The sequence below is a fragment of the Oncorhynchus nerka genome, linkage group LG4, assembly GCF_034236695.1.
Source record: "Oncorhynchus nerka isolate Pitt River linkage group LG4, Oner_Uvic_2.0, whole genome shotgun sequence".
Lineage (NCBI taxonomy): Eukaryota > Metazoa > Chordata > Actinopteri > Salmoniformes > Salmonidae > Oncorhynchus > Oncorhynchus nerka.
Window position 1 is genome coordinate 26,451,018 of NC_088399.1, and position 12,832 is coordinate 26,463,849.

At 42.6% G+C, this 12,832-nt stretch overlaps 1 protein-coding gene across 1 annotated transcript in view; it reads right to left on the reverse strand.

The window, feature by feature from the left end:
* The window catches only part of LOC115121031 (junction-mediating and -regulatory protein-like), a 62,905-nt gene that overhangs the window by 22,167 nt on the left and 27,906 nt on the right, over positions 1–12,832 (reverse strand). The window contains exon 2 of the mRNA XM_029650054.2: positions 6,413–6,586. Coding sequence (XP_029505914.2) covers positions 6,413–6,586 — 174 coding nt within the window. The remainder of the gene's footprint in view (positions 1–6,412; positions 6,587–12,832) is intronic.

A 12,832-nucleotide genomic window follows, 5' to 3' on the forward strand; every position in this document is an offset into this window, starting at 1 on the left:
AGGCATGTCAAGGATGCAACAAGGTGCGGTCATTCTTACCCAATTCTGATGTACACTTTGAACATGTTAAAATAACTGTCCACATTTACTTTTCCTCGGCCAACAAGACAAGTAAGGAACAGCAAAATCACTTGCCTATGTCATTCTACTATATTAGAAAAGTTTAGGCTACCTAGTCTATTGGTCAGTTCTTTGAGAAAGACATGTCATATTCCAAACAGACAGTTGTGGGACAATAGATCCCAAATTCAAACAAGCAGTAGGCCTAGGATACATAAACAACCAATCATTCTGATGCAACAGAACAGAAGCTTCAGTTTAAAATATGATTTATTCACATTATAAGTGTAGCAATGCGCACAAGGCAGTAGACTATGCGGGAATGTTCTTTCCATAATACAATTATCAGGAAAACACAGTTGTCAAAAAGGCACTGCACATGCCAACAGTTTCATGTGACAGAGATGAAAATATCCATTTAGAAAGTGAGAATATCCTCTAGGCTACTTTGAAGCAAGGAAAGACATGCCTCATAATATGTATTATGAGCTCTGACTACAAACATTTATTTGAACAGTCACCCAACTAGGAATTCCAACTCGGGAACTCTTTCTAGAGCTCTGACTTTCCGACCTGAAGATCTCTGACGTCATGATTTCACATCGTATTTTTCAGAGTTCCAAGATGTCTTGAAAGCACCACAAGATGCTGCAGCAGCAGCTCTAGCAGCGTCTGACAGATTTTCCACTTAAAGGCTCTGTATCTGTATGCTGTACGAGTGTGATAAAAAAGATGCATAACAAATATACTGTAAACGCGCCAATTTAATTACACTAAATTATGCAAATGAACCAATAGACCGATAAGCATGACCAATCAAATGTATTTCCATCGACTGATATTTCCATCAATGAATTGATTGAGATTCACAATGAGATTTTTGCCAATTTTATTTATCGGCTGTTTAATTTTTTTACCGGACAAAGGCCGACTACTACCGGCTAACGGGGGGGGCGGCAGGGTAGCCTAGTGGTTAGAGCGTTGGACTAGTAACCGGAAGGTTGCGAGTTCAAACCCCCGAGCCGACAAGGTACAAATCTGTCGTTCTGCCCCTGAACAGGCAGTTAACCCACTGTTCCTAGGCCGTCATTGAAAATAAGAATTTGTTCTAAACTGACTTTCCTGGTTAAATAAAGGTTAAAAAATATAAAAAAATCAACAGAAACCCTGGTAGGCAGGCAGGATTACTGAGACATATCATTGCTCCAGGTTCTGGACATCTGGCAGGTGTACTAGAGGAGAGCAGATCAGTGGAGCAGCTTTGACCACACTGCTAGGATTATCCAACGAGCCCAGATCCTTCCTGCATATCTCACAGGGTTACCCTACCCTAGACATTGATTCAAGGTCAGTTCAGCGTTTCTCCTCCAAATGGTTGGTGTTAGGATTTGGGGAGGGTAATCCTTCCCAAATGATCCTAGATCTGTACCTACCGGGAAGCAGGTTCTACCCGGATCTCATAATGCTGCATTGTATTCTGAAGGAACTCCCCTTACACATGGCCATGTATGTGTGTGACCAGTGCAGCTGGGTGAAGAATGTGATGTGGCCAAAGACAAACAGGGGAAATCACCCCAACCTCCATGACTATAGGCTGAACCCTCACAAGAGATGAGTAAAATAACACAAAATCCTCACTAACACAACACCCTCAGAGAGAGAGGGCAAGGAAAGGAAGGAGAGAGACAGAAAGACGGAGAGAGGCAGAGAGTAAGGCGAGAGGGGAGTGGGAGAAAGAGACTGAACAGAATGATAAGCAGCTGAAGAGAAGAGAAGAGAGGAGAGGTGTATGTGTGTGCTGAGCAGTATTCCAGCCTGGTTTGGTTTAGAGCCTGAGTACTGACCACAGCACTAATACTTCTACTGTTGGTTAAGCTGCTCTGGGCAGGCAGGCTCAGCTGATCTGATCCCCCCCATCACATACACACACCATTGCGTGTAGAGGTTAGTGTTAACCACATACCTAGGATCAGCTTAGCCTTAACCATTACAGTGGAGTAGGACAACAACAAAACTAGGAGCAATTTCATCCCACCATCTCGTCAGTCCAGTTAGCCACAGAAGCTAACCCTAATGTCAGTAGATAGGACTTAAGAAATAATGTGTATTAGAGTGTATGCTGCTGTCTGTCAAAGAGCTTTTGGCCCACCCTTTAATGGTTCAAACAGCCGACCAATCATCCTGTTACAAATGTTTAGCAAACTTTTAGAAAAATGTTGTTTAATCAAATACAAAGTTATTTTACAGAAAACAAAACATTTAGTATGCTTATAGGGAAAGGCACTCAACGTGCTCGGCACTGACACAAATGACTGACGATTGGCTGAAATAAATTGATAGTAAGAAGATTGTGGGAGCTGTTTTTTTAGACTTCAGTGTAGTTTTGTCATTGATCATAACCTATTGCTGAAAAAACGTAGGTGTTTTGGATTTGCATCCTCTGCCTTATTGTGGATTGAGAGTTACCTATCTAATAGAACACAGAGGATTTTCGTTCACGGAAGCCTCTCTCATGCAAATTCAGTTGAGTGTGGTGTACCGCAGGGCAGCCGGCTAGAGCCATTATTGTTTTGTTTTTACAAATGACCTTTCACTGACCTTGAATAAAGCCTGTATGTCTATGTATGCTGACAACTCAACAATATACACATTGGCTGCAAAGGTTTAAAAAAATAACAGAGACAGTTAACATAGAGCTCCAGTCAGTTTTAGAATGGATAACTATCAATAGACTGGTGCTAAATATAATATAAAATAAAAGCATCACTTTTGGACAAATCATTAGCTCAACGCTATACCTTGTTCAACTCTAGTATTGAATAATGTGGCTATTGAACAAGTTGAGGAGACTAAACGGCTGTGTGTAACCATAGATAGCAAGCTGTCATGGTCAAAACATATAGACTCAATTGTTGCTAAAATGGGGAGAGGTCTGTCTTGACATCTCAGTCGACAAGACAGGTCCTACAGGCCCTAGTTGTGTCGCACCTGGACTACTGCCCAACTGTGTGGTCATGTGCGGCAAAGAAGGAAATAAGTCAATTCCAGTTGGTCCAGTACAAAGCAGCACGTATCGCACTTATATGTACACGGAGGTAAAGTGTCAGTAACACGCATGTCAGTCTCTCCTAGTTCAGAGTTGACTGCGTCACTATTGCTCTTTGATGTATAGAAGGTTCCAAACTCTCTGTTCAAGCAGTTGGCACACAGTTCGGACACTCATCGGTACAACTTGAGACATGTAACCAGAGGTATCTTCACAGTCCCCAGAACAGAGGCTAGGAAAAGCACAGTATTAAATCGAGCCATGACTACATGGAACTCTGCCACCCCAGGTAACTCAAACTAGCAATAAAAACAGTACAAAAAAAACAGACAAAAGAACACTTTACTGCACAAAGGGGACTGTGAAGAGACACAGCCATTGTATAGATCTTGTATTGTAATTTGCACTGTACTACAGTACCAGTCAAAAGTTTGGACACCTACTTTTCTTTATTTTTACTCATTTCTACATTGTAAAATAATAGTGAAGACATCAAAACTATGAAATAACACATATAGAATCATGTAGTAATCAAACAAGTGTTAAACAAATCAAAATATATTTGAGATTTTAGATTCTTCAAAATAGCCACCCTTTGCCTTGAATCTAAAATCCGAACTTTTGACTGTTACTGTATATATACAGTGGGGAGAACAAGTATTTGATACACTGCCGATTTTGCAGGTTTTCCTACTTACAAAGCATGTAGAGGTCTACCAACCAGTAAGAATTCCGGCTCTCACAGACCTGTTAGTTTTTCTTTAAGAATCCCTCCTGTTCTCCACTCATTACCTGTATTAACTGCACCTGTTTGAACTCGTTACCTGTATAAAAGACACCTGTCCATACACTCAATCAAACAGACTCCAACCTCTCTACAATGGCCAAGACCAGAGCTGTGTAAGGACATCAGGGATAAAATTGTAGACCTGCACAAGGCTGGGATGGGCTACAGGACAATAGGCAAGCAGCTTGGTGAGAAGGCAACCATGCAAGATCTCACCTCATGGGGCATCAATGATCATGAGGAAGGTGAGGGATCAGCCCAGAACTACACGGCAGGACCTGGTCAATGACCTGAAGAGAGCAGGGACCACAGTCTCAAAGAAAACCATTAGTAACACACTACGCCGTCATGGATTAAAATCCTGCAGCGCACGCAAGGTCCCCCTGCTCAAGCCAGCGCATGTCCAGGTCCGTCTGACGTTTGCACATGACCATCTGGATGATTAAGAGGAGGAATGGGAGAAGGTCATGTGGTCTGATGAGACAAAAATAGAGCTTTTGGGTCTAAACTCCACTCGCCGTGTTTGGAGGAAGAAGAAGGATGAGTACAACCCCAAGAACACCATCCCAACCATGAAGCATGGAGGTGGAAACATCATTCTTTGGGGATGCTTTTCTGCAAAGGGGATAGGACGACTGCACCGTATTGAGGGGAGGATGGATGGGGCCATGTATCGCGAGATCTTGGCCAACAACCTCCTTCCCTCAGAAAGAGCATTGAAGATGGGTTGTGGCTGGGTCTCCCAGCATGACCACGACCCGAAACACACAGCCAGGGCAACTAAGGAGTGGCTCCGTAAGAAGCATCTCAAGGTCCTGGAGTGGCCTAGCCAGTCTCCAGACCTGAACCCAATAGAACATCTTTGGAGGGAGCTGAAAGTCCGTACTGCCCAGCAACAGCCCGAAACCTGAAGGATCTGGAGAAGGTCTGTATGGAGGAGTGGGCCAAAATCCCTGCTGCAGTGTATGCAAACCTGGTCAAGAACTACAGGAAACATATGATCTCTGTAATTGCAAACAAAGGTTTCTGTCCCAAATATTAAGTTCTGCTTTTCAGATCAAATACTTATGTCATGCAATAAAATGCAAATTAATTACTTAAAAATCATACAATGTGATTTTCTGGATTTTTATTTTTATCTAAATAGTTTAACCTACCTTTTTGCAATAATCACTGCCCTTTTTGTTAAAATGTTTACCAGAACCATGCTCAATGCACATCCACTAATAATAACTAACTTCTGGTAGCAGGCAGTATATAACATTAACACAGGTCTCATAAGCAATCTCTCAAGCACACCTGCTAGTGAGTAGCCAACTAATCTTTATATTTAAAGTCTAGACAACTTGGATCTATTTGCTTGCTAACAAGGTAGAACACTTGAACTGTTATGAATACATTCTCCTGTCTGACTCAAACTGTTTGAAAAACATAGCCTGTTCACTATGTTTAGATGTTGAAATCAAGGATAATAATATGCTTATTTCTCAGAATGGGAACGAGTTGCCAATTCCTTATATAACTGCGTCTTTTTATGCTCATTGCACATTTCTAAAACACAGACAGCTAGTATAGCAGTTTGTGGCTAAAATGCTGCTAGAGGTACATGGTGCCACTCACAACAGAAACTGACCATTAATTATCCCCAATCATGTTCATTGATACTTCCGTTTTAGTAGAGTCTTCTCTGTTTTACATTTCTGCACATGAGACATAAAAAGGTTATCATTAGGTTATCCTCTATTACAATAAAATATTGTCTCAATCTGTTTCGGTGTCCATATGACTGATTACATTGGCCCAAACCTCAAATGCAAATAGCAAGTTGAAACTGCTTGTTATCAGAGAGGAAGATGATGATCTTTCGTCTTTGATGTTGTGAGTGGCAGAGGGAGGGGCTTGGTGTCTGTGTGTGAAGGTGCATAGTGCACACAACACAGAAGGAGAGAAAGAGACAAGCCCAAAAAGACAAACTCATAAAATTGGGGAAAAAATAAAAACCTTGATTCTTGTAATAGTCATTTGGAACATCGTGCTAAAACAAAATATTTTATTTATTTTTTGCCTTTTTCAATCGTGTCTCATCACTGCAACTCCCCAACATGCTCGGGAGAGGAGAAGGTGGAGTCATGAGTCCTCCGAAACATGACCCGCCTAACCGCGTTCTTAACATCCGCCAGCTATACCCGGAAGCCAGCCGCACCAATGTGTCGGCGAAAACACCATTCAACTGGCGACCGAGGTCAGCCCGCAAGCACCCGCACCCGCCACAAGGAGTCACTAGAGTGCGATGAGCCAAGTAAAGCCCTCACCGGCCAAACCCCAAATTGTGTGCAGTCCTATGGGACTCCCGGCCACAGCCAGTTGTGGCACAACCCGGGAATGAACCCAGGTCTGTAGTAATGCCTCTAGCACTGTGATGCAGTACCTTAGACCGCTGCGCCACTCGGGAGGCCCCATAAATTCAAATGTATCTAATTAATTTGATATATCGCCCAGCCCTAGTGTGTGTGTGTTACCTTGATCTGCTGTCTGCGCAGCATGGCCAGCTCTCTCATGTCTCTGAAGGGCTGTAGCAGGTAGTGGTAGAGTTGTGTTGTAGCCTCCAGTAACTCTCCATAGGCCTCATCCTCCTCTGGATACACCTGCAGCAGCTCCACCATACTCTCCATGGCCCGGTGCCTCTCCAGCAGCTACACACCCACAAAGAAGATCATTAAACAATTCAGCAAAACATCAAAAATAAAAAGGAACCAAATAAAACATTTTAGCAGCCAGACTGGTTTAGGAGGATTAGAAGAAGAAACAGGAAAAGATGGGGCAAAGTTTGAAGAAGTTTATTCTGTGCCTCTGAATACGGTGTTATAGGAAAGGCGCTAACAATGGTCAAGAATAGCTCATATTTCAGACTGTGTTGAAACTAGTTCCATTGCTGACACAGTGTGTGGTGGTCTCAGCCCCAGCACCAGCACATACCATTTCATAATGGCTGTCTAAACAAAGAGCTCTTTCACCAGCTGCACAGAGAGAAAAAAAGTATTTACCAAAAGTTACAGTACTGGTAAAATGAGAAGGATTGAGCGTGTGTGCAGTGCACAAGCATACATGTGTGTGAGCATGTGTAAATGTTTATGTGTCTGTGGCCATTAAGGTTGAGAAATACTTGGGGAGACCTCTTCTACAATATGGTACTTAAATCGGTTTGCTCCGTTAATGACTAGATCATTCCAGACTGTGACATTTTTTCCCTTTATTTATGATATTATCGTAACATTCTCATTAAATAATCTTAGTACGGCAGAAAAGATAAGGTTTAATTCATTCATTTAGACTTCATTTTGAACAAACTGATACAGCCTAACTAATAAAACTGCACAGTTGTGATCTGTAAAGTTCCAATAGTGTACAGTCTTGCATTACACTATATATCGTCAATGTCATTTCACGATAGTCAATTTAATCATATATCGGAACAACTAGGGTTGAATATTTTCACGGTATTTGACAAAATGTTCCATCCCGAGAATAAATCATTTTTCTCCCAGGTAACCCGGTATTTCCTGCCAAAACCGTAAGTGTCATTCAAAAGCATAATAAAGCATTGATTAAAGCTTTGACCGAAAATTCAAGAGTGATGCTACTTCAGCCTGATGAGCCATACATTACATACATTTCTTTCCTTCCAGTTCTCTGCTGCCAATGACTGGAACAAACTGCAAAAATCACTGAAGCTGGAGACTCATATCTCCCTCACTAGCTTTAAGCACCAGCTGTCAGAGCAGCTCATAGATCACTGCACCTGTACATAGTTCATCTGTAAATATCCCATCCAAATACCTCATCCCCATACTGTATTTATTTATTTATATTGCTCCTTCGCACCCCAGTATCTCTACTTGCACATTCATCTTTTCTAATGTAATTACTTCGCTACCATGGCCTATTTATTGCCTTACCTCTCTTATCCTACCTCATTTGCACACACTGTATATATAATTTTTCTACTGTATTATTGACTGTAAGTTTGTTTATTTCATGTGTAACTCTGTGTTGTTGTATGAGTTGAACTGCTTTGCTTTATCTTGGCCAGGTCGCCATGAGAACTGTAAATGAGAACTTGTTCTCAACTAGCCTACCTGGTTAAATAAAGGTTAAATACATAAATAAAATAAAATAAATGTATGAGCCCCACATTAAAGACATTTAATGAGGCCAAGCCCCAAAAAGCCTAAATAATTGTGCAGTTATCCAATACATACAGTACAAGTCAAACGTTTGGACACACCTACTCATTCCATTCATTTACTATGTTCTACACTGTAAAATAATTACTGAAGACATAAAAACTATGAAATAACACATATGGAATCATGTAGTAACCAAAAACTGTAAACAAATCTAAATATATTTAGATTTTAGATTTTTGAAAGAAGCCTTACATTGCCTTGATGACAGCTTTGCACACTCTTGGCATTCTCTCAACCAGCTTCACCTGCAATGCTTTTCCGACAGTCTTGAAGGAGTTCCCACATATGCTGAGCACTTGTTGGCTGCTTTTCCTTCACTCTGCGGTCCAACTCATCCCAAACCATCTCAATTGGGTTGAGGTCGGGTCATTGTGGAGGCCAGGTCATCTGACGCAGCACTCCATCACTCTCCTTCTTGGTCAAATAGCCTTCACACAGCCTGTAGGTGTTGAAAAACAAATTATAGTCCCACTAAGCGCAAACCAGATGGGATGGTGTATCGCTGCTGAATGCTGTGGTAGCCATGCTGGTTAAGTGTGCCTTGAATTCTAAATAAATCACAGTGTAAGCAGCAAAGCTCCCCCACACCTCCTCCTCCATGCTTCACGGTGGGAACCACACATGGGGAGATCATCCATTCACCTAATCTGCATCTCACAAAGACAAGGCAGTTGGAACAAAAACATCTCAAATTTGGACTTATCAGACCAAAAGGACTAATTTCCTTTTTTGCTCATGCATTGCTCATGTTTCTTGGCCCAAGCAAGTCTCTTCTTCTAATTGGTGTCCTTTAGTAGTTTCTTTGCAGCAATTCGACCATGAAGGCCTGATTCACGCAGTCTCCTCTGAACAGTTGATGTTGTGATGTGTCTGTTACTTGAACTCTGTGAAGCATTTATTTGGGCTGCACATTCTGAGGCTGGTAACTCTAAATGACACCAATAGGAAGAAGATACTTGCTTGAGCCAAGAAACACAAGCAATGGACATTAGACCGGTGAGTCCAAATGTGAGATTTTTGGTTCCAACCGCCGTGTCTTTGTGAGACGCAGAGAAGGCGAACAGATGATCTCTGCATGTGTGGTTCCCCCGTGAAGTATGGAGGAGGTGTGATGGTGCTTTGCTGGTGACACAGTTGGTGATTTACTTAGAATTCAAGGCACACTTAACCAGCATGGCTACCACAGCATGCTGAAGCGATATGCCATCCCATCTGGTTTGCGCTTAGGACTATCATTTGTTTTTCAACAGGACAATGACCCAACACACCTCGAGGCTGTGTAAGGGCTATTTGACAAAGGAGAGTGATGAATGAAGTGCTGCGTCAGATGACCTGGCCTCCACAATCACCCGACCTCAACCCAATTGGGATATTTTGGGATGAGTTGGACCGCAGAGTGAAGGAAAATTTAACCTACCTCTCAGGAGGCTGATTTGCAGCCAAAGACAAATAAATGGGTAATCAATACTTATTGAAAATGAAAAGACGCAATGCTCGCTCACCATAGTAGCCTAACATATGCTGCCTTTTCCATGATGATTACATTTTTTGATTGGACCTCGACTCACATTGGTTGAGCGCCCTCCACTTCTTTCCATTATCAATATTTATTCACCAGACACTGTTGTAAACTACAGTCTAATCATGTTAAAAGTTCATTTCAGAATTTAAGTTAACTACCACGTGATTCTCCGCCCATGTAGACAGCCTACTCTATTTCAATGAGACCACACATACTAGGCACACTTGAACCCAGACACCCAACTACGAGAGGTAGGCTACTGAAGTTGAAGCAGCAAATTCTGTGTTTGAATAATGCAAAAAATATCATTTTAATACAATAGGTAGGCTAAAGCATACAAAGCAGAAAGATGATTGTTTCCAAATAATCTGCGGGACGACAAAAATATTTTCATCCCAAAATTGTCTGTCTGACCGACCCGCAGCATGAAAAATGCTGACCACACCTCAATGATCTCTTTTGGGAACCTCAAGAATGCAGCCCTCTACTAGGAACCACTCGTTTCAATTCATACAGTACAACCCTCCCTCAGTTCTCCCAGGTGTAATATTGAAAGGCTGCTGCTACATCACCAATCTAAGCAGTGAATTGCCTAACAGTACCCTTCTGCTCTGTCTGTCTGGTGTGGCTTGAAAAGAGAGGAGTAGCTGTGGATAGGATGAATAGGGGCTCTTAAGTTGTTAACCCTAGCCAGGTTTTCCATAGCCAGCCACACACACAGGTCCACTCTAGGGATCAGGGGCTAGAGACAGACACTGGTCAATTCAGCTCCAACACTGCTCCTACTGTTTACCTTGGCCAGGCATCTCCAAGGTAACCATAGACAGGCCAGCCCTGCACTTAGCTAAGAGAGGGCTGGCTGAGAGGGAGGGAGGGAGCTACTGTAGCACTAGAACAGTTGCATTAGGAAAGGGAAATGGGGATACCTAGTCACTTGTACAACTGAATGATTTCAACTGAAATGTGTCTTCTGCATTTAACCCAACACCTCTGAGTCAGAGAAGGTACAAGCTGCCAATAGGAATAAATGTAAACAATCCAGTATCAATGCAACCTTCCAGGCAAGAACAGAATATGTTGTCTGGTGAGTGACATTTTCTGTGACCTCTGACCCAACTGTGGTTAAGGCAGCCCTGGGCGCACAAATTGACGAATGACCGAGTGTGTATGTGCTTGTGTTGTAGTTGATTTCTGGCCAGAGCTCACATATAACTACAGTGATTGGCTGGCTCTCTTTATAACAAACATCCCTGATTGGCTGGGAAAGAGTAGCAAAAAACTTCTGATTGGTGGAGAATCCACAAAGTACAGACGACCATCGCAAGGTAAACTTAAAAGCGCAGTGGGAACATGAGTGAGCGATTATGATCACACACACACACACAAAGGGTAATTAGAATCGTACTAATAACAATTGTACACCAGAGGGAACTTATCAAGCCTAACTCTTACCAGTCTATCAGTGTGAAATCTGCCTGGTCTTCATAGTGTAATGCCAGTAGGCCTGGTTGGCAGGAAACAGCCTTCCTATGATGTGAACAGCAGTCCTTCCTTTGAAAGATCACATCACTTCAGAGTTCACATTAGTCAGTTGTTAGCTATTTATGCGCTACGGAAAATTACAAAATGAGACATGTGGCAAAAGTCTGCAATTCCTCACACTGGGCGTGTGTGTGTGTGTGTGTGTGTGTGTGTGTATTTAGCTCGAACAACATACATTGTATTCCATCTGGACAAGAGGCATACCTATGTAAGAATGCTGTTCATCGACGACAGCTTAGCATTTAACATCCCCTAAACTCGTCAATAAGCTCTAGACCCTGGGTCTCGACCCCGCCCTGTGCAACTGGGTCCTGGACTTTTACGGGCCGCCCCCAGGTGGTGAGAGTAGGAAACAACATTTCCACCCCGCTGATCCTCAACACTGGGGCCCCACAAGGGTGGTTCTCAGCCCCCTACTTTACTCCCTCTTCACCCATGACTGCGTGGCAATGCACACCTCCAACTCAATCATCAAGTTTGCAGACGACATTACAGTGGTGGGCTTGAATACCAACAACAACGAGACGGCCTACAGGGAGGAGGGTGAGGGCCCTCGGAGCTCAACATCAAACAAAAAAAGGGAGATGATCTTGGACTTCAGGAAACAGCAGTGGGAGCATCCCCCCATCCACATCGAGAGGACAGTAGTGGAGAAGGTAGAACGTTTTAAGTTCCTCAGCGTACACATCACGGACAGACTGAAATGGTCCACCCAAACAGACAGCGTGGTGAAGAAGGTGCAACAGGAGGCTGAAGAAATTTGGCTTGTCACCTAAAACACTCAAAAACTCTTACAGATAAACAATCGAGAGCATCCTGTCGGGCTGTATCACCGCCTGGTACGGAAACTGCTCCACCTATAACCGTAAGACTCTCCAGAGGGTAGTGTGGTTTGCAAACTACCTGCCCTCCAGGAGACCTACCGCACCCGATGTCACAGGAAGGCCAAAAAGATCATCAAGGACAACAACCACCCGAGCCACTGCCTGTTCACCCCGCTATCATCCAGAAGGCGAGGTCAGTACAGGTGCATCAAAGCTGGGACCGAGAGACTGAAAAACAGCTTCTATATCAAGGCCATCAGACTGTTAAAGAGCCATTGTTAACACCGAGAGGCTGCTGCCAACATACAAACTCAAATCTCTGGCCACTTTAAAAAATGGATGTAATAAAGGTATCACTAGTCACTTTAAATAATGCCACTTTAATAATGTTGACATATCATACATTACTCATCTCATATGTACAGTTGAAGTCAGAACTTTACATACACCTTAGCCAACTACATTTAAACTCTGTTTTTCACAATTCCTGACATTTAATCCTAGTAAAAATTCTCTGTCTTAGGTCAGTTAGGATCACCACTTTATTTTAAAAACGTGAAATATCAGAATAATAGTAGAGAGAATGATTTACTTCAGCTTTTATTTCTTTCATCACATTCCCAGTGGGTCAGAAGTTTACATACACTCAATTAGTATTTGGTAGCATTGACTTTCAATTGTTTAATTTGGGTCAAACGTTTCAGGTACCCTTCCACAAGCTTCCCACAATAAGTTGGGTGAGTTTTGGCCCATTCCTCCTGACAGAGCTTGTGTAGCTGAGTCAGGTTTGTAGGCCTCCTTGAT